The sequence below is a fragment of the Vigna radiata genome, chromosome 5 (genome assembly GCF_000741045.1).
Source record: "Vigna radiata var. radiata cultivar VC1973A chromosome 5, Vradiata_ver6, whole genome shotgun sequence".
Taxonomy (NCBI): Eukaryota; Viridiplantae; Streptophyta; class Magnoliopsida; order Fabales; family Fabaceae; genus Vigna; species Vigna radiata.
The window spans coordinates 21,467,109-21,489,069 of record NC_028355.1 but is presented as its reverse complement, the minus strand read 5'-3'; the positions used below and the strand labels follow the sequence as shown (position 1 = coordinate 21,489,069).

Here is a 21,961-nt window from a genome sequence, read left to right as displayed (position 1 = left end):
ACCGATCTATTCGGTGACTTGTTGGGTTCACAAGCTTACTCTTTTCACATTGGGGATTGACCATCTAGTCTGATGTATGATAGGTCGGTTTGTTTGGTGACCCGTTGAGATATCTAGCTTGCTCTCTGAGCTGGTAGTTGACCCTCTAGTTTATCTGGTGACTATCCAGAGACAATTTGGTCATTCATTTGAGCTCGTGATTCGCAAGTTGTTGGATGGTTGACTATTCAAGTTACAATTGATTGTTCAAGTTATGACTAATGAGATCATCATATAATACAAATGTTATCTTAACTCAATAATTGTTAGTTTCTTTTATGTAATATTGATGTTGTGAGAGTATACTCTGAATTCAGATTTTAGTAATTAATTGCATTATACGATAAATGATTTATGATAATAGGAATGACAATTTCTTATAGTAAACTAAGAAGTCATACTTTAAGTTGAATTTAAATGATTCATACAATGCTCCAATTTTCTTGGTGAGTTGAAGTGTAATTACATGATTTTGTTATAACTATTACTGTGAAAATGGTAATGGCAAAAGAATGCTGCTATAGGAAAGATTTGTGCAAAATCGAGGGAAGTGTTATGAACAAGGGAAGCTTGTAAACACAAAAGGCACAGTTGTAAAGCCTTATGGCCTCGTTACGAATTGGGCTGAGATTGTAATTTATGTTTGAAGTGGGTACGAACTGAAGGAACGCATCAGCCATCATTTGTCCAAGATGAGCCTGGGCCGGAGTGGAGAGGTGTAGCCCATCGGGCTGAAGAGGCAAACCATGTGCGTCCACAGTCCTCAGGTTGAGGAGGTCAGTGCCCAGTTGGGCTTGTCTCACTATCTCTATGTAAGGGCCTGATCCAGATGCCAATGCTACCTACAAAATCATACACAAAATTTGGACCAATCACATTCCGGTGTCTCTTGAATTTGGACACAATATTATAAATAGAGACTGATACCTGTTTTGATAGAGCAGTAATTACATTTTGAATTGACAGGAATCTTCCTATACGAAACCATTTATTATATTGCAAACTCAACCTTATTCTTCTTCTTCGACAGGATAATGAAATTTTAAATCTAGAAACCATTTATATACTAAAAATACATAAAATTTGTTTAATGATGTATTGCCACAAAATTATTAGAAACCATTTATATAAATAAAATTTGTTGGATATAGTAAAAATTATATGAGATTAATCTTACATGATTTTATTTTTCAAAGTAAAGTTTGTACTTTAAAAGATGTCAAGAATTAAATTTATGAGTGTATATATGAATTATGTTATTCTTGAAATTTAAATTTTTAATTTCTCGGTCAAGAGTTATTATTCATTTTTCAATTCTCTAAAGTGTAACCCGTATAACATACGGCGTATATTAGCAAAATCAAGTGTGTTTATTTTAAAGACGGGAAGAATTAATTTCTATAAGATTAAGTTACAACTGTTAATAGTTATATGTTTCACATTAAAAAATGATTCTAAAGATTAAAATGAAAGACCTAAACTTTGGTTGGTGAACGGGTTAGTTGACTGGTCATCGTGGTTGGAGTAAGTCGACATCATTGATGCTGAATGCCTATATTTTACCGTTACAATGACCCCAAGTCTACATTTTAAGTATAATTAAAGAAAGTAATATGTCTAACAAATTATGATCCAAATTATTTGAGCTACTAAAGTATTTGAAAAGGTTGGATTTCTAAATTTATATATTACCAAAATAAATATTCAGCATAGATTACGAAGGGTGGTTAAACAGCTAATAATGATAACATTAGATAAAAAAAATATAATTAAACATGAATATTTACAAAAAAAATTTAAAAGCAAGGAAGATAAAAATAGGTGATATAATAAAAAATATATTAAAAGGATTTGATTATATATGGGATATTCGAGATTTGAAATGTAATAGAGCATATAGTTGGTATCCAAAGTTACCTAGAAAAGGGAGCTTCCTCTGCCCCAATCACTAACGAAAAATATAATATTATCAAAGGCCGGCTCAGTCTTTTGTATTTGACCCGTAAATGATGGTGGATATTACTTCACTCAGAATTAAAAGAGTCGAAGAAAAAGTTCATATGAGAAGCAACTACTTTGTCTTGAAAGCATGTATTCAACTAACAGAAGGCGAAACCAAACCAAATCTACCAAAATTTAATGAATATGTAATGTAATGGTTTGAAGAAATAATCGAAAAAGAAAAAGAAAAAAAACCTGGATAATAGGAAGCAATGGAAACTGCAGATCATCACGAACATCCAAGAAGAACTTGTGGAGTCGTCGTTGGTACAACTGTGCATCGTGTAGGTTCACCGTATCGGTTTCCCCTTGGTACCAAAGCAAGCCACGAATGGTGCCACCGTCACGCACCGATGCCTTCGCACGCTTTATCGTCTCACTGTAAAGCTCTCTTCCACGTTCCCACTCGCTTATGGTGGTGCCTCCGATCGCGCATGGGACCAAACCGATTACACCAAATTCTGGGTGTTTTTCCAACACCGAGTTCGCGAATGCCATTCCTGGACCCACTCCGTTGGTCTTCTTATAATCGATGTCCGCGTGGAGCGGCTCACGCGCCTCCACCCACGCCAGGTGCGCGTCGAGCTTCAAAATGGAGGGGTTGGAATGGCACTGGGGTGGAACGACGCCGTCCCATGTTGTTACCCCGGTGGCCGTGTCGTTGACTACGCCGCCCCGACCCGCCATGTTGCTTTGACCCGCTAATATGAATATATTCCTATCGTAGCCTTGTGGCTTCACTGGGCGGAGTTGAATCAGGAATAGCAACAGTAGCAACATTGGCAAGGAAGGCATGTTGTCTGATCGAGGCCCTCTTTCTCCACCTTTGTACAATAGTATATTTATAATGTTTCCCGCTTGCTTTCCACACTTCATCTGCCTGTGCTTATTTTTATTTTTAGGATGGTTAAAAATGAGTCCAATTCAATGTATCGTTAACTTAAGAAGACTCATTTATTATCAAGTAAATTTTTTTTTTGAATTTAACCTATTTTTACTCGTTAATTTACTTAATTATAATTTTATTTAAATAAAAAATTTACAATTTTTTTATTCAAATTTAAATAAATTTAATGATGTTAAACTTTAAAAATAATTTAAAATAAAAAAAAATCTTATAACTAAGTTGAAAATTGATCCATATAATTTTTTATTTTTTTTAAATTTGTAGTGAACCAAGTTGACTTATGAATTCTAAGTCATTTTAATAACACTACTTATTCTTTAATAGTTTAAATTATTTCACTATTTTACTAATAACCAATGGACCAATCCTTTTACGCCCTTAAATAAATCCGAGTTTTAGGAAGGTATGAAACAAGAGGCTAAAAAACAATCTCAATCTCTAAATTCCCCTCAAATGGGTTAAAACCAAGATTAAGATGTCTTTGGTACCATTAAAATATTTTAATTAACTCTTAGAAACAATATATTGAATGTGAGTCAAAAACCAAACTAAGTCATCTCAAACTTAAGAAGAAGACAAACATAGCAAGTCGAAAGTCGAGACGAAGTCATTTTAGATGAAAATTTGAAACAAACCGTCGTAGAAATGAGTTGTCTAAATTCAACTGAGTCAACCATGATCAAAAATCGACCAAATTTGATCAAGAAATTCGGTTGAGTGAACTCTAATCAAAATTTGGTCAAAATCAAATGAGTCAGCCTCAATCGAAATTCGACCGACTTAACCACAACCAAAATTTGACCAAATTTAGTCATTTCTACCACAACCTAAATTTGGTCGAATTTGACCAAGTCAACATTGACTCGAATTCTTCAAAATTTGATGCAATCAACCTCGATGGAAATTCAGCAAAGTTCGACAATATTGACTAAAATTTGATTGAATTTGATCGAGTCGGTCATGATCAAAATTTTTCTAATTCGACAGAGTCAACTCTGACCAAAATTCTGCTGAATACAAACATCATACAATTCAAACATCATGAATTTGAAGATAAATTTGAAGCTGCAAAGCAGAGCATTAACAAAGCAGAAAATTAATATGTAATTCAAGAGTGGAAATATTGATTTTTCATATACTATGATTATAAAAGGATGTGGTTATATGGAATGCTATGATATGTGGTTATTCTCATCATGGATCGCTGGTAACATCATATGGTGTGATTACACATTGCAAACAAATTAAAGTGGCTATAAATTGGATTTTGTCATCACAACTACATTAGAATTAGGAAAAGGAAAATGATTTTCAGAACTCCCCCTTCCTGGAAAGGCTTAAAAGGAAGGGATATGAGGTGCTTTTCATGGTTGAGACTACTCATGAATATGTTGTTCGCCAGCTTAAGGAATTTGAGCGACGGAAATTGGTCTCTACACAGATTTAGCTCACTGAATTATTCAGGTTTTGCACAGTATGTACAAGTTTGTTCTAACATAAAACTAAAAAACTTTTACTTTTGTGGGAAGTTGTGTGGCTTTGCAGGTTAACAAACTTTAATGATAGGATTAGTTTCTTCTTTTTGGTGTTTCCGAATGGGTGATATAAAAAATCATAAGAACTCAAGGTAATACAAGCAACACAAGATGGCGTAAGAATGGTGTTTGATAGCAAGGGATATGTAGATGAGTTAGAAGTGCATCAATTAGTCTTAAATTCATACTCAAAGAAATCTCGAGACAACACCCATCTATGCATTGCTAATTCCTACAGTAAAATTCTTCTACAATTGAAATCATAACTAGTGAATGTTGTAATATGTCAAATTTTGTAGTGTCCCACAGAAAGGATCTCTAACGCATTGAATGCTATTGCACCAGTTGCTATTTGTTAATGTCAATTATTACAAAATGTTGTTACACAAACCATTAATCATAAATTATATTCCAGTGACATTAAGCATCAAAGGGTTTAAAATATCTATTTGGTAAAAAACGGTCCTAACTCATAGTTTAAACTGATGTAAATTTCAACATCTATTTGGTAATAACCATGAAATTCTGACCTCAAGTATCAGTGTAGTAAGCAAGATCTCGAAGAAGTGATGCATCAAATTGAAGCCATTTGAAAAACCAATTTTTCAGCAAGAGAGAATAGTTATTTCAGATCAGCAACTGCTTCCCCACTGCTCCCAAGTCTCTCTGAATACAACCAAATTTATATTTTCTTTTGTAAGTTGAACGACTTGATCTTACAAACTAATAGATATAGTACATGCAATTCGTGGTTGATTTTACAAACTAATAGATGGTACAGGCAATTCGTGGTGCCATCGACAACCTTCAAGAATGTAAAAGTAAATATCACAACAACAATGAGAATAGTATATTTCTCTCATTATTTACAAGAAAAAGAAACAAAGTAAAGATGTTGACCAAGAAAAGGAATGAACTTTTCATCATTTACGAGCCATAACATAAGAAAATTATACATCTGGCACACAGCTACAGCAAACTTGAATAATATGAGAAAAAAAAAATTACTTTGATATTATCACGAAGACCTTTATCAATAATAGACAAGAGACAAAGACAAGAATATGAAATTTCAATCATTACATAGTGACGAAATAAAAATGGGGTAAAATCGTATAGATCCAAAAGAAAGGAGGATACCCACACACCATGACATGTGCCAAAGGAATGGATACCAGACGTGCCAAAGGCAGATACGTGGAAGAGGTGGCGAAATTGTAGAATTTCTCCGGCTTGAGATTCGCATCGGAAGGTAACCATCAACAAGTTTTACAACGAGCGCCAGAGCCGGCGACCTCGCCGCTGCCTCTTGTTCGATGCGGCGTTTCTTGCATCTAAAATTTCCAAAAAACAACTCAATCTTCTCCACGTACTCAACGTCATAAAGTGTCAACAAATGAAACAAAATACAAAAAACATCAAAATAGAAAATGGAATACAGTTTAGTAATCTTTGAACTCAGAGTCAACTTACCTTTTAAGGCAACCAGAGGTTTAGTTTCACACCAGCCACCACTTGTATCGCCTCCTCACGAGCTTCATGGTTTCTCAATAATCAGCAATTTCAAGTTGTAGAGCTTCTGAAGTGTCCTTCGAACAGTTTTGAATAACTCTCCTTCATGGACGACCTTCGAAATTTTAGATTGGGGCTCCATGATTCTTAGAGAAAAATCCTATTAGGGTTTTAACAAAAAAGGGAAAAATCTTGAGGCCTCGCGAACCCGGAAAGATGGGCGCGTAACATTAATAGAGTTTCAATTCAACATTATTAATTGGATTTTGTATTTCTAATCTCCTCATCTCAAATACCATTTACCTCATGGGTCGCACAACTGACACTTACTTTCGAAAAGATTAATTTTTAGGATCGCAACACGTACAATATTTTATAATATAATCTCTTATTTTTTTATCTTGCGTCGGTTTCATTGACAAAAATATATTATTTTCTATTCTGTACATGCATATAATATTTGTGTTGATTTAAGCGTCCAAATCGACGTAATTAATAAATTTTATTACTTTTTATTTGATTGACTCATTGCTCAATATTATGTTTTCTTGTACTCTTGAGGTTGAATAATTTGAATAAAGTAGAATATAGACGACTTCAGGATGACCGATTTAAAAGGATTTAGTTTGACGTATTTAATCAACTTAGATATGAAGTCAAATTCAAAATCTAATTTGTGGAGCTAAGTGAGGTATGGCCTTTTATTTTGGGCCAAGAATCGAGCTACGGGATTGGACTGAACCGATTATAAGAAGACTGAGAACGATCTCAAATTAACGCTATATCTTGACAACCGTTTACATTTATTGAACCAATTACAAATCATCCTATAAATATTATAAAAAATTTGTCAAAAAAAATTATTAAAATTTTTTTTCGTTAACAAATGTTAAAAAATCGAGCTGACATTTTTCTATAAATAAAAAACGAACTCGCACGATCAAGGAACAAGACTTTGGCATAATATTATATACGTGTGTGTGTTCATTTTGCCACTAAATTGATCATGTTATGATGCCTATATATTAGTATATGTTTGGTTTTAGTGGATTTGAAGTAAATATAGTTTTGTTGTTAAACTAGTTGTGTGTATTTATAGCTATCTAATAATATTTAAAGATCAAAGTAGGAAAATGGCGTCTAGAGAATAGGATGACAATGAGGAAGACTTTATATATTCAGGGGAGTTATGGAAGAATGAAAAGCGTTTTTATACGAAACTTAAACTGCCAAGAGATATTAAGAGTCTAACTGATGGAAGAAAAAGAAGTTGATAATTCAATGAGTCATGTTTAAAAACAGCATTTCATACTTATAAATCATATTTATTTTCACGGAACAAGTTAGATATTTATTTGAATTGTAGACGGGTGGGTAAGTGAAACCTTGAAAGCCGCTAACTTTTAGGAAGCAGAGGAAGTTATATATCCGTTAGTTGAGTTGGCTAGGATTTGGTACCAAACACGCATCACAAAAAATTAGGGTTGACACAGAGCAACGACGAGAGAGATGGGAGTGTTTGATTTGTAAATCTGTTGGGGGACTCAACCGCAGCCATAATGGGCGCACCCAGAGCGTGAGTGAGGGACACATACATACGTGTAGCAACGACAATTTCTCATTGGACAGGTGTCAGTTTGACAGCTGTATGCTAGTAACTACCTCGCAGGATAAACACACCGCTCCTAACTGCTGTAACGGGTTATCTCCACCGGTTCCACAACTCATCCTTATCACTTTCTCATTTTTTTCTTTTCCCCGTCTCTCTCTCTCTATATATATTACCTTCCTCTCGCTCTGCCAACCTCCTTTGTCCCCTTCCCATAGAGCTGAAAAATTATTAACTCCATGGCTTCGGCGAAGGAAATGGATCGGATAAAAGGGCCATGGAGTCCCGAAGAAGACGAAGCCTTGCGGAAATTGGTTCAGACTTACGGGCCCAGAAACTGGTCCCTCGTAAGCAAATCCATTCCGGGTCGATCTGGGAAATCGTGCCGGTTGCGGTGGTGCAATCAGCTGTCTCCAGAGGTCCAGCGCCGGCCTTTTACGGCGGAGGAAGACGAAATGATCATGAAGGCGCACGCCAGGTTCGGGAACAAGTGGGCCACCATCGCTCGCCTCCTCAACGGCCGCACCGACAACTCCATCAAGAACCATTGGAATTCGACTCTAAAGAGGAAATGCTCCGAACCTCCCTCCGACCCTAGGCCTCCGAAAAGAGTCGCCACTGGTTCGGATAGCCCATCCGGATCCGATTTGAGCGATTCGGGTTTACCCGCTACGACTCCGATCCCACTTTACGAAGCTCTGGCAGGGAGCGTAAGCGTGAAGCTGGGTGCAACTGCGTCTTCTTCCGGAAATGATATCGCGACCTCATTGAGTCTGTCTCTACCAGGACCGAAGAATGGGCCGGGGGCTGGGCCTGTGATGAAGGAGAAGCCCAGGAATGGTGATTCGGAGCAGTTGTGGAGCAAAGAGTTGTTGAAGGTGATGCAAGATATGATACGAGTGGAAGTATGGAATTACATGTCTGGATTGGAACGTAGAGAGGTGTTTACCCAAACGGATGGCATTAGAAACTCGGAAAGGTCGAATACATTGAGGGAAAGAGGTTGAGTTAGGTAAAATGTTCTACAACTCATTCCTGTTTTTTTATTTTTTTTTTAAATTACTTTTTATCATTATGAATCGTAAATTTTGGTTTGGATAAAGAAGACATTTATGATATTTCAAAACTTTATTTTCTTGTATTCAAAAGATTTCTTAACATAGCACAATTTACCTATAATGTTAGTCTATTCATATGATAGTTTGTTAACTTTTTTTCGTTAAACTAAAAATTTTTCTATTTTCATCTGTACTTGTGCCTTATTTTTCATAAAAAGAATTGTCAGCCAATTTTGTATTGGTTTAACTTTAAAGTATTTAATTTTTCAAATATTCAGTTTCAGTGAATATGAATCTACTTCATCTTAAAAATATTAAATACAAGAAAAATCTCAATTGACAGAAAAGAACCATACATAACATTTTAGTTCTAGTTTGAGAAAATATAATAGTATTACTAGATTAAGCAAACATATAAGAGAGTGTCAACCTATATGGGAAGGGATTAATAACTCTACTTTTTTTTTAAAAAAAAAACTTATGTTATTATTGATAGATATTGTTGAAAAATAATTTTTTTAATCTTGCCTGATAAAAAATAAATATAAATTTGAAACAGGAAGGAGTGTAAAAAAAAATAAATTAAATTCTATAGATTAAGTGGATAACTCTTATAAATTTCTAATGTTTTCTTTTTTTAAATTATGGTGCGATAAAATATTTAGTTTTAGATTCTTTGTAAAAATATATTAATCTATAAAATTTGTTTCCTCCAAACAAATAATAATTTTCCTGTTCGTTTGCCATCCAAATTATGTTTAAATTTTTGTATAATAATAATAATAAACATGTCATTTACAAATTATTTAGGAATTCAAATTTCAAACTTGTACTGCAATGTCAATAATATGTAATGATAACGATTCAATATCAATCTTGAAGTAATTATTTAAAAAAAAAAATATTACTCTGGCACTATTATTCACCAAGTAGTAATGTCTAAGGTAATACTATCCTTTATACTATATGGACTAATGAGGTTAACTACGAAAATCTAAGCAGTTCTCCATACTGTTAAACTTTTTTTTGGCAACAAAAATTGTATATAAATTTATAATAATCTTTATAAACAGTAGGTACAAATATGTTTATTGTTCAAATAATTAAAAAAATTACAGAGCATACTAATAGACAATTAAATGTAAATAATAAAATTTTGCATGCATGTCTATTTTATTGAATGAAACCATCATAATTACTGCTAGTTTTCCATGATATCTGCTGTTATTTTCTTGCCAAAAACTATTGGGAAAATGCTTCGTCATACTCTATTCTATTGTTTTTGGAAGATAAAATGCTTTTATATTATAGAAATCCAATACTTTTCTATCATAGGAAACGGTGAAATCTTGAAAAAGATGCATATTTGTAACTAATAAAAGGGATAAATAGAATAGCTAAAAGTGTAACGTTCCGGTAACAAAAGCTATAATTTATTCTATGAGTTAATATAATAATTATAGAAAACAGTAAGAAATAAGTATAAAATAGAGGAAGAAATAAGAAATATCATATAGAATTAAAAATGGTACATTAAACAAGATGTTTGATTACAATTTACAAATTAAGATCGAACAGTCATAACATTAGTTCAAGACCGATCGGTACATCAAAAAGGAAACTACACCGAATGGTTTTACAAAACCCTAAACCGAACGGTTATATACACGAGTTGAAAAAGAAAAATCTAACTAAGGACCGGACGGTCCTACACAGCTCTCAGGTGTAGCATCTATAGGTTGATCAATCAGCAGGGCATCCTCCAAAGTATCTTCGCGATCACCCTCTGCTCACACCCAAAAGGATGATCATTGTAGTGAAGAGAATAACCGAACGGTTAAGACCGAATGACAAACATAGACAAGATAGGAAAATAAGGGTAAGTTTATGTAAATTTAATCAATCATTTTCCATACATTTAAAACATACAAATGATCCACATACATCAAGATTTCAAGCATGCTATTATAACACAAGTATATCAATCAAAGACCGAACGGTAACCTCAACATGACCGATTACTAATGTCACTGTTCAGACGGTATGACCATGTAGCTCGACGCTCTTTGCACCCGGGTGGACCTGGCTGGGATTCACTCAACAGACCGCCACCTGAGGTTAGCCCAGTGAAACCACCTCGGTATAGAAATATCCTGAGGCTAAAGGACCTCCTGCCATTTCCACGCATGAGTTACCTTTCTCTACATGAGAAAGTGTAATCACGAAATATCAGGATAGAACGGAACCTGAGTCTGACCATAGTCATACTTTACCAATCAATGTCCATCACGAGACATTCCTCATTGGAATTCCCTTAAACCGTGCATATCCTTTCTCAATCCATATATTTCAAATTTAGAACACCATTTCATATGTGAACAACTCTTTAAAAGGTACCTTATATAAAAGACCGAACGAAAAAGGCTTGATATCAAAGGTAGTATAGTAGGTGACCGAACGGTCAAATACCGAGAAGAAGATGAATGTATAAATATACTTTAGGGAGTGACCGAATGTTGAAAGGATTTTTGTCGCCTAAAATCTCAACAAACCTAAATTCCCCACTAATGTAGTATAGGGGTAACCTAGGGTCTAATCCAAGGACTTGGTACTTATTAAGATAGAATTGTAGAATTATAGCCTAATTATTTAATTACTAAAACTATCTAAAACTAGGTGGGGAAATAAAATGAAATTAAAAACAAAAGAAACTAAATGCATGATTAAACCTATCTAAATGATGAAATAAAAGAAAATATTACCTACTGTTATGAGTCAAAATGCAATGAAGAAAGAGTATGTAAAACCTAATGAGCAAGAGCCTAAAGTTACACTACTATTCTGTTATAAAAAGAAGAAAGAAAAAAATACTAATGAAAGAACTGAAACATGAAAATGATCCTAATTCTACTAAAGAACTGTAATGATACTAAATCTGAAAATAAAATCCTAATTGAAACAACAATATTAAAACAGGATTAAAGCAACTGTCCTAAAACTATTCTTCTATTAAACCAACTAAGTAAGAAGAAAAATGCATATAAAGAATTCAATTAAAAACATTTTCCAGAATTAACGAACATTGAAATGACAAAATGGGTCTCAGTCACTCTCACGAACTGTAAAAGAAAGCCCATTATAGGGTCTTTGAGTCCATGTTTCAGAACTTGAAACGGTGACTCTCACTCATTTTATCAACCCAGTATTTATACAATTCAGAAACGTGTCATAGAAATCAACAAAAGTGTCATAAAACTATTCTAAAATCAACAAGAAACCGAATAAAAACATTTACTCTAAAATATGGAAAACTCATCAAACTCAGAAACAATTATCAAAGGGTAAAATCAATAACAGTGCAATTAGAGAAACAAAAATGGAATCAATTAAAGTAAATGACAATCAAATGTAAATTGGACCGAACACTGAAACATAAAATTTCTTTATTGAAAGCTAAAGAAGAATTACACAATACCAGAATCCCAGAATCCCACTGCCAGTCACCCAATGGAAAGCCCCAAAAACTCCAGCAAAGAAATCAAAGTTCCTATACTATGAAAGTTGTAAAGGAATCTACTCTAAAGCATGAGAAATAAAAAAACCTAGCCTAAGCACACCGTCTGTCACCCAGTGCACGTACTTTACAAAGTTACAAAACCTCCCTTTTTTATAGGGTAATCGTAAAACAGAAAAGAAAAGAAAAGAGGGAAAGGAGAGAAGAACTAAAAACAAACTTGGAATATTCTGGAGCATCCTTCAACTAATTTTGACCAGGTTCTCAAACCGTTCAAGCTTAGCACGTGCCTTCAACCTTCATTCTGACCGATCAAGCTTCTAGGTTGTCTTTCTTTGGGCAGTGAGTCTCTAATCAAGCTCCCTTTTTGATCCACTGAGCTCGCTTATGCTTTGGGCTCTAAAACTCCCTTTTCGTAAGAACCTTAGCCCCAAATGATGGAGTTGGGAGAAAGCCTCAAATGACTCGAGCTTCTCTATGCACAATAGGAAAAAAATAGAAGCCCCTCTGACTTTGCCTCAATGCAGCATTTCATTTAATCTACTACCCAAAATGGCTTTATTCCATTCCTTTCAGCCCAACTTTGCTTCATTATTCTTCCAGCGCTGGCCAATACCATCATTTCAACAAGGGTGTTGCTCCCTACACCTCCCCACTATTTTCTTTATTCCAAAAATACCCTTTACCCCTACCATCCTTAACAATCTTTCTCTTTTTCTCTCTCTACATTAATGGAGCATTCATGTGACTCAGATTTGAATTTGTAACATACTACAAAATATAAAATTCAATAGTACTTCTACCATTTCCATTTTATAAAATTAAAAGTTAGATGCAAATACAAAATAATAAACATAATAATATTAATAGTAAATAATGATATATTATTATTATTATATACTAACTTTATAATGACGAAAGAACTAAATAAATTCTAAATCTTTAACAAATAACTTTTTTTATATTTTAAGTATTTAATAATATTTTTATATTATTTATCTAATAAATTAAATATTTTATTCAAGTTATTTGAGTCAAACATGTCTGTGAGTTAAAACATAATATAATGTTAAAAATTATAGATATAAAAAGATACATGTATATAAACATTTTTCTAGAAATTTAGAACAAAATTTTAACATTTATTAAGTAAGTTGAAAGGAAAAAAATATATTCAACAACGAAAATAAGATTGAATCAAAATTATTTAAGAAAATATATTCAAATTTAAGTCATGTAAATGCTCCATTAATGAGCCATGTAAATGCTCCATTAATATAGAGAGAGAAAGAGAAAGATTGTTAAGGATAGTGGGAAGGTGTAGGGTATTTTTGGAATAAAAAAAATAGCGGGAAGGTGTAGAATATTTTTGAAATAAATTAAATTAACGGGGAGATACAGGTCCCATTTGGGGAGGTGTAGAGAACAACACCCTTTCAACAATCTTCAACCACGACCAATCCATATGAGTGCAGCAGAATTCCTTCTTCACACAGCTTCAACTTTATTTCAGCCTACTCCTTCCAAGTGCAGCCCAAAAGTTCTCTATGCTGGCCTAATTTCAATCCAATCAGCTTCAATTCAAAATGACTCATAGAGACCAAGGACACCACTGCAAAAAGAAAGAAGTTTAAGAAGGTTTAATCAGTAAAAAGTAAAAACTTATAACAAAAATAATTTATTTTTTTATTTTCTAAATATTTTTCTAGAAAGTAAAACAGTCTATTTATTTAAAAACCTATTTTATTTAACTAAAAACAAGAAATTATCACTCTTTTAACAAAACTCTAAAATTAAAGAAAAATTGAAAAACTAATCTAATTCTAGAAAATTATAAACTAAAATGTACTAAAATCAACTTCTAAGACTAAAAAAATAGGAAAAACTTGGGAGTTATCACCGAACGATCAATACAGAAGGTAACCGAGTACTATTTAAAACCAAGAAATATAATTAATTCACGAGAATGTCCAAATTATCGACAACATGATTAACTTTGTAAGAAAAACCGAATATCAATTTAACCTTTAGCCGAATGCTTTTGTGATCAAAAGGAGTTCTCTTCAATAAAGCGAGTGTTAGTACAAGACCGAACACTCTTTGAAAAATCAAGTGTCAGTATAAGACCAAACACTTTTCCAAGGAATTAATATTAATGTGAGACCGAGAACTACAAGGACTGGAGTGCTAGTCTATGACCGAGCACTTCTCAAGACCGAACACTCTTCAAGACCGAGCACTCAACAATGAATATCATATGTGTAAGACCGAACGCTATTATAAAAATTTACAATTAATATGAGACCGAGTACTCAATCTATGACCGAGTACGTCAAGGGTCGAACGCTCGGTATAAGACCAACCACTCTTTAATGAGTAATTCATTCTGAATAACTAACTAAGCAAGGTATTTAGGTTTCAACTTAGTTTGTACAAGACCGATCAGTCTTCAACTGATTCCTACAAGGGAATACAATCCATACCGATCGTTTTAGGGAAAACCGAACGGTCCTAATGACCCTTGGCTACAGATTCAACATTTCACTAAGTTACTTAACTTTATAAGTAATTTCATACCAATATCAGACATGCATTATTCAAACAGCAAGATCATACTTCCACATTTAATTTCCAATCATACAATCATCAATCATATACTCATAAAACATACAAAATCTTCATTAAATTTATAAGTTTCCCTTACCTCTAAATCCCACTAAGCTTCTAAGTCCTTGACAACACTACTTCTATGGCTTCCCAAAAGTCCAAAGTTGTCCAATTGAAAATATGATCGGTGCAAGCGAAAGAGCTTGGCACCGGGAAGAACTATTCTGAAAGGAGTAAGCTGATCGGAATAAAGGAAGTGGTCAGAATTTTAGAGAGAAGTTTGTGGTTTCTAGAGAGAAAGATGAGAAAATGGTGGTTTCTAGAGGTAGAAGACGAAGTGGGCATGCAGAAAAGTGGTTCCAATTTTCAAAAACCAACTTTAAATATGGCCTCCAAAAAGGACGCTTGGTTCACTCCCTGCGTGCCACATGTCTTCCACTATTTGAAAATTCTCATTTTCTTTTGCTGTCACACGGTTCACGAGGACAGGAAATTAAATGAGTTACACTCTTTGTCTCTCACTCACATGGGAAAAGTCAAAAAACGCGATGCCTGTCCCCCCAGTAAAAAAGGGAATTAATGGGGTGTGACATAAAGAGCAATAACAAATTTAATACCAAGATAAAAGATATCGGTACAAATTAATTTATTTACTAGAAAACAATAAAATATAGTAAAACTTTCGTCATGAACTTAAAACTAATTGTTTTACCTATGATAAATGTTAAATCACGTGGAATGAAAATTGTATTTTTTTTAAAGGAAAAATGATAAATTTACCTTACGAAAGAATGAAAAATCAATTTAGTATGTTATTGATAAAAAAAAAAGTACAAATTGACTTTTAATAATATTACTTAATAATAAAATAATTTATAATTTAATGTTGAATTGTTTTCAAAATTATAAATTGATGATAATGTCTAACTTATTAAATTATAAATTTGAATATTTTCTTATTTTGTTTCCTTATAATTCATGAGTGTTTTTTTAATTAATATAATTTTTACAGTGTTTGCATAATATTATTTCGGTTATTCGGGACCTAACCCAATACAAAAAGAGAAATGAGACGTCTAAAGGTGGATATGAAATTATGAATCCAAAATATAAATTTCGCCTAGGCCCATTATGTGATTAGTTACGATTTTATTAACAAATGATATAATCTAAAAAATATTATATAATTAATTATTATTATTATTATTGTATTTTACTATTATTATTTTTTTGTAACCGAAATATTTTCTTATTTAAAAAATAAATGATATGTAACTATTTTATTTATAAATACAATAAGTACTTCCATAATCAAGAGAAACTTTATTTAGCTTAAAATAGTTATTGACTTGGAATTAGAAAATTCGCATTATTTCCATTGTTCATTTTAAGGAACAAACTATAATCACCATCACACGTTCCATGGTGTGAATATAACTTCCGCATGCATAAATTTACAGTACATAAAAAACATTAAGAAACTCTAAAGTGATTTTTGAAAGTTTTAGTGGAGAATAAATAAACATCTACATCTAATAACGTTGAATCTTAAAAATAACTATAATGGGTGGTATGTGTTAAAGAAATTATATAATATACTTTTTTTTTTGACCTATGGAGCTGAGTTCAAGTCTTTTTATACATATTATCTTCTAACTTTGAGCTTATGTCACAGTTCGGTATTTAATTATTCTTGCATTGTTAGGTCTATTTGGATATCATTTGCAGAAAACATTCCAACATTTATTTATAGGTTTTCGTGATGAATTTCTAATTAAATTAGTGTAATTACGACTCATACACTAATTATCTAATTTACAAAATTAATTTAATTATTTCAATAACTAATCTTATTTGTGATCCGACTGATCAATTTATAAATTGTTTCATTGTTGAATGGTTCCTGTTCAATTCATGACTAATAGAAGATTATTATGTAGATACTTAATAAATATTCTTATTTTAACTTTATTTAAATAATATTAGAGTTCTTAAATAGAAAGTTTAACAAGGTAGTTGAAGAATTAAAAGAGTTACCTGTATTTTAATTATTTTTTTACCTCAATTATTGAATTATATAAATATTTGGATAAAGTTAAGATTTAAGGAGAATATGATTTTATGTTTAGAACCATTTTCGTTTAAAGCTAGAATCAATAATTACATTTAAAATTTTATCTTTTTGAAACTTATAATTTCATAATTTTACATTTAAAGTAACAACGTAAAATACTCTGTAAAATGTCAAATATTATAGAAGATGAATTCAGTTTATTTAATAACTTCTGTTTTTATTTTATAAAGCATGGCGCCCCCATGTGAAGGAACATTTGATGTAGTTTATGAAAGACAATGTTTAATGTATTTGTTAAGTTTATTCTCATGCATTTTTTTATATTAATTTTAATTAGAAAAAAGGTTAGAAAGGTAAAGAGACTTGTATATAAAGAGAACATTAAAATTCATATATATTAATTTTGTAAACTTTTACTTGTCTTTTCTTTTTTACTTTTTACTTAGAGTAATAGTAATATGAGGTGACCCAAAACAAAAAGCTTATTTTAAATCCAAATACCTTTTCAATTAATAAATCATATACATTCGTAAAATTTATTTAGAGACAAAAAATTATTTACTAATTTATGAATATTTTTTTTAAAAATTATATAGATAAATTTTTACAAATTAATTTATGAATAATTTAATTTTATTATATAGAAAAATTAACTTATTTTTTTCTTTTTTTGTTTCTTTTCGTATAATAATTTTTCATATAAGAGTTTTGTTTTAATTAGTATAATCACATTCATATATTATAAAATCAGAAGTAAGAATGACAAAAAAAATGTTTCTATGGATATTATTTGAATTTTTATTTATACATTATTCTCACATTTATTTAGTATTGTGAAAATAGGTTATCTGGTTTAGTTTAATCCGACTATAGGTTAATCATTTAATGAATGAATCTAATTCAATTAACTTATTATGGAATCCAAAAAATTTGAACCTTATTATGGATTAAACAGATTGACTTATTGACTTGTTTAATTACAATTTTTTCTTTCTTCAATCCTAAAAAAAATAATAAGTTTTTTATGATTGAAATTTAAATAAATTTTAATCTAAATATAATTAAACATGATCTTAAACTCTATATACAATCCAAATTAAAAAAAAAAAGACAATAGAATCCAAAATCAGGTTAAACTCTAGATACAGTTCAAAAACATAAAAATACAAAACAAATTACTATATAACATCAAATAATTGTTGTCACTTATTTATCTATTTATAAGAGTCTTGAATAGATAAATCCACAATACAAATACTTAAGTTTATGATTTTCATTCTTTTAATATAATTTAAAGATTATAGGTGAGTTGGTGAGTCAACCCGACTCAACATTGGTTCAATCCTACGTGAGGATTCGAACTCGTGTAAATGAGATTGACCCATTTAACTTTTTTAAGAACATTACATCCTCTTTCTCTCTTTCAAGTAATTCTTTCTTACCTCTTTTAAACTCACCAAATATTATAACTTTCAAATGTTAATGGAAAATGTTGAATCCACAACCATTCAGAAAACTTACTTTCCCTTCCAAATTAACCACTAAGTCATATCTTATTAATGTAAAAATTTTCATCATCTACTATTTTGAAATTGCCACTTATGTACTCTTTTTTTATATAAAATTTAGTAATTTTATTTCCATCATTTCTGTTGAATTATATAGAAATCATGTACAGGGAATTTATTGTTTTATCATTTTTCTCATTAAAAGTAAAACTTAAAACGTTACTACCTAAATAAATCATAAATCATGAATTTTTTCTTTGCTTAAAGGAAAACCAAACGATCATATTATATTTAGATAACGTAATATCAGACTTCATTGTGTTAGTTAATTAGCTTATTTTTTCCATTACTTATTTATAATTTTTGTTATATTTTACATCATTGGTTTAAATTGATTTTAATTTCAAATAAATGAAATTTGGTCTTATAATCTCTTAAAATCAACACAATCCTGTACCTATCGTGTAAATTGAATTAGTAGTCTTAATTAGTGGTATTGTCAATGAAAGAATATCGTGGCCAATTAGTAATGACAGTTTAAAACTGTTATAATTAATTAATATCGCCATTTTAAGTCTATTTTTAGAAAAAAAATGAAACCAAGTAAATAATGAATAATTAATTTGAAACATTTATTAAAAGTACAACGAATTGAAACGAACAAATAAATGACATAAAAAAACTAATTAAACCTAATTTTTTAAAGTAAGTTCTCGAATTTGAATTTCATAAATAGAAAAAATAATTAAAAGAAAATATTCATTAAAAATATAGAAAAAACAGTAAATTGGCTAAATTATACACACATTAACTATTTCTAATTTAAAAATTTATTGGAGTAATTTTAGTTTGGAAAAACTTCTTTTATAAATACTTTTTTAACAAATTTTTGATAACGTGACATGATTGATCTGTTTAAAATATTTTTTTAAACATAAATTTAAATAAATCAATAAAATGATGATGTTATAAAAAAATTATCAAAAAAGTGTTATCAAAATATCATCGTCTTAGTTGATTAGATATAACATTGGGGAGCCAAAATATGCTGGCACTGTATTGTAGTGTTGTCTCTTACAACAATACTGTTTAAAACAATTCCAAAAGGTAAACAGTGTGATGAACAGAAAACATAGCCTTACCTAGTTGATACTCAGCATCTTATGGTTATCTGAAACTTGTGTCTCAACAATAATCCATAGAATAGATGCTCTTTATGGAAGAAGATCGTTAAGTCCAATTCGAACCCATAAAGTGCTGCAGGATGCAATTACATATAAAGCTTTGATTTTGGCGGTTTTGTTTGTAGCTTGTATTGTAGCATCTGCAGCCACAACAACAGCCATCAGATTTTGTTGAAAAAAAACCAAGTGGGACCATCCTCATACACTTTCACTGGCTCCCTTTTCCGATTCTCTGTTATGTACCCGTGCTTTTATTCAGCTGCAAGTTCAGAAAATCTTCACCAGAATTGGGTTACTCTGATCTGAGAGTCAATGAAAGAGGAAAGAACGACTGAAGTGAAAAATTGGCATGCAATAGTTCATGTGAACAGTTGCAGCACCATTTGAAGCCACACAACCAGTCTCCTTTGTAGACCCTTTTGGCAAACCACTCGGCATTCTTTATTCTTTATATTGGGAATATTTCTTTGAAGATTGTAGATTAAAATTCCACGCTTATATAGGTCTGAACTTTCTATCCTTAATTCGAAACATGTTATAATCACTCATTTCCTATCACTATTTATCTCTTGGCTGTGGCTACAAGCTCATACAAGGGTAATAGATTTTGGTAAATTTCAGCTTAACAGCCTATTAGAGGAATATGTTAATTTCTTTTAGTTAAAGTATCAGGACATCATGGAAGGGTGAGTATACAACTTTCAACGCAAAATGACTTCAAGGGCCAGGACTATATCAGAGGGTAGAATATTTCTATACAAAGTGACAGACTTTGGTTTTAAAATAAAATGATGTTTGGGGAAATTGAAAAAAGCTTTTTATGATGGAATAAGCTATAACATGCTCGATATAGATAAATTCGTGCCCTCACCGATGAATTGCTGCATACTAAACATGATATTAGTTCGCAGGGAATACTGAGCTGATGCCAAATCCGAACAAAAATCTGTCTTAGAAATGACTTGGAGTTCCATTATTCTCAGCAACTTCTTTTATAAAAATGCTTTTAAATACTTTAATGGAATAAAAGTATACTTTTTCTTTCATAATTGTAACAATATTCATACTTTGTAAATAGTTAAAAAGCATTGTTCAATATAAGTGTCAGTTACGGGTAAGAACAAATTTATCTGTGTGAACTTGTGCCGAACATATGAAAAGAATATATAAGAAAAGTCTATTTTTTTGGTTGCTTAGTTAGCCGAAGTATATGCCGAAATGATAGTTACCCATTTCCCGGGCAGCTTCACGCAAAAAAATAGAAAATAACATCATTCAATCTCTTCACAAAACCCACACCCAAAGTCTAATTCCCAACCAAATTTTCCCAGCTATCTACATGATCCCTCAAATCACATCACTACAAGACACATGTCTGTGAGCCTAAATGTGAAACAATCTTCGTACTTTGTGAATAAGCCTTCGGCATATAGGACATACTTTGCTCTCCTCATCGACAATCCTGCAAAATGCACTCAAATGTGAATCTTCTGAAATTTGTATAAACTGAAGCCTGTGAAAGTATTCAGTAGTGAGTACCTCTGTGCGCAGTCATAGCAAGTGGCACAGTGTCCACAAGGAACAAAGAAGCTGTTGCGTTGTTCATCATAACAAATGCAACATAATTTTTCATCATATAACTCCTCTGATGAAGAGCTACTATATGCTCCTGAATTTTGTTTATCATCTTTTGCATTTGTTCCATATGACATTCGATTTTCCTCCACTCGCATCAATGGCTCAGTTTCGGCCTGTGCTGCAACCACATTACTTGTTCTGTATGTAACATCGATTGTAACTTGACTATGCTGCTCAGCATCATCATAAACTCCAAGGATTTTCAGAATCAGATAAACAACAATCGCAGTAACTCCTACACGCAAAAATGCGTCATCTTTAGCAACAAAATGTATATATATAGTTCAACCAAAGGCTTCAGAACAGAAACTTTAATCATTGTACCTAGAATTAATACGTAGACAACCACACGGGCCACTAAAGAAATTTCAACATACGTTACCCCATTTCCCTGTAACCAATCGATGTAACAATGTATTGTTGAATTACTTCGGTGAAGATCTCCAAAGTTAAATGAGTGAGACAAGTTTTCTTGTGCCTTACATTGTTGGCTGCCGTAAGAATAACATAATGAGTATCTGGGAAGAAAAAACTGATTCTACAAGGTCCATTTTCAGTGGAGCACATCTTCTTGGCTTTGGTGGTATCATATACCTTTGCTGAAACATTAACTTCCATAGTCAAGATTATGTTCTTTGCATTCATGTTTAGAACTCCAATTTGGTATCTATCATCTTCCCCGACCATGTATTCAGCTTCTTTACCTAGTAATGTCCACAAAAATCAAAATGCCCTGCCTCTTTCAAAATTTCCATATACTTAGCAAATAAAAGAT

General features: G+C 31.8%; 3 protein-coding genes across 8 annotated transcripts; 1 reads left to right on the top strand and 2 right to left on the bottom strand.

Annotated features, from left to right (window-relative positions):
• Positions 1 to 401: 401 nt before the first annotated feature.
• On the bottom strand, positions 402 to 6,315 carry LOC106760008 (probable carbohydrate esterase At4g34215). 6 transcript variants are annotated; one of them, XM_022780961.1, is made up of 5 exons: positions 5,956 to 6,315; positions 5,623 to 5,816; positions 5,013 to 5,148; positions 2,236 to 2,920; positions 404 to 881 (listed from the first exon to the last, which is right to left on the bottom strand). In XM_022780961.1, exons 4-5 carry the CDS (start codon positions 2,914 to 2,916, stop codon positions 558 to 560), a joined length of 1,005 nt encoding a protein of 334 aa, XP_022636682.1. In that variant the 5' UTR covers positions 2,917 to 2,920; positions 5,013 to 5,148; positions 5,623 to 5,816; positions 5,956 to 6,315; the 3' UTR covers positions 404 to 557. The 6 variants fall into 6 exon arrangements, 4 of the variants coding, with proteins under 4 accessions (XP_014498934.1, XP_022636682.1, XP_022636683.1 ...); XM_022780962.1 differs by having other exon boundaries at positions 5,627 to 5,816; XM_014643449.2 differs by having other exon boundaries at positions 5,631 to 5,816.
• Positions 6,316 to 7,706: 1,391 nt separating this feature from the next.
• Positions 7,707 to 8,763, top strand: LOC106761363 (transcription factor MYB44). Its single transcript, XM_014644911.2, has one exon. The coding sequence runs from the start codon at positions 7,843 to 7,845 to the stop codon at positions 8,608 to 8,610; it is 768 nt and encodes a 255-aa protein (XP_014500397.1). The 5' UTR covers positions 7,707 to 7,842; the 3' UTR covers positions 8,611 to 8,763.
• Positions 8,764 to 20,715: 11,952 nt separating this feature from the next.
• On the bottom strand, positions 20,716 to 21,924 carry LOC106761620 (probable E3 ubiquitin-protein ligase LUL3). The gene is made up of 4 exons (XM_014645186.2): positions 21,670 to 21,924; positions 21,511 to 21,577; positions 21,088 to 21,421; positions 20,716 to 21,010 (listed from the first exon to the last, which is right to left on the bottom strand). The coding sequence occupies exons 1-4, from the start codon at positions 21,871 to 21,873 to the stop codon at positions 20,932 to 20,934; spliced, it is 684 nt and encodes a 227-aa protein (XP_014500672.1). The 5' UTR covers positions 21,874 to 21,924; the 3' UTR covers positions 20,716 to 20,931.
• Between the last annotated feature and the right edge of the window lie 37 nt (positions 21,925 to 21,961).

Coding starts and splice junctions, on each gene's coding strand:
- LOC106760008 (XM_022780961.1), bottom strand. CDS start 2,916: ATGAAGTGTGGAAAGCAAGCGGGAAACATTATAAATATACTATTGTAC. Junction 882..2,235: donor CATTGCTTCCTATTATCCAG/GTTTTTTTTCTT, acceptor ATGATTTTGTAG/GTAGCATTGGCATCTGGATC.
- LOC106761620 (XM_014645186.2), bottom strand. CDS start 21,873: ATGGTCGGGGAAGATGATAGATACCAAATTGGAGTTCTAAACATGAAT. Junction 21,578..21,669: donor TTCTTACGGCAGCCAACAAT/GTAAGGCACAAG, acceptor GATTGGTTACAG/GGAAATGGGGTAACGTATGT. Junction 21,422..21,510: donor TGTCTACGTATTAATTCTAG/GTACAATGATTA, acceptor TTTTGCGTGTAG/GAGTTACTGCGATTGTTGTT.
- LOC106761363 (XM_014644911.2), top strand. CDS start 7,843: ATGGCTTCGGCGAAGGAAATGGATCGGATAAAAGGGCCATGGAGTCCC.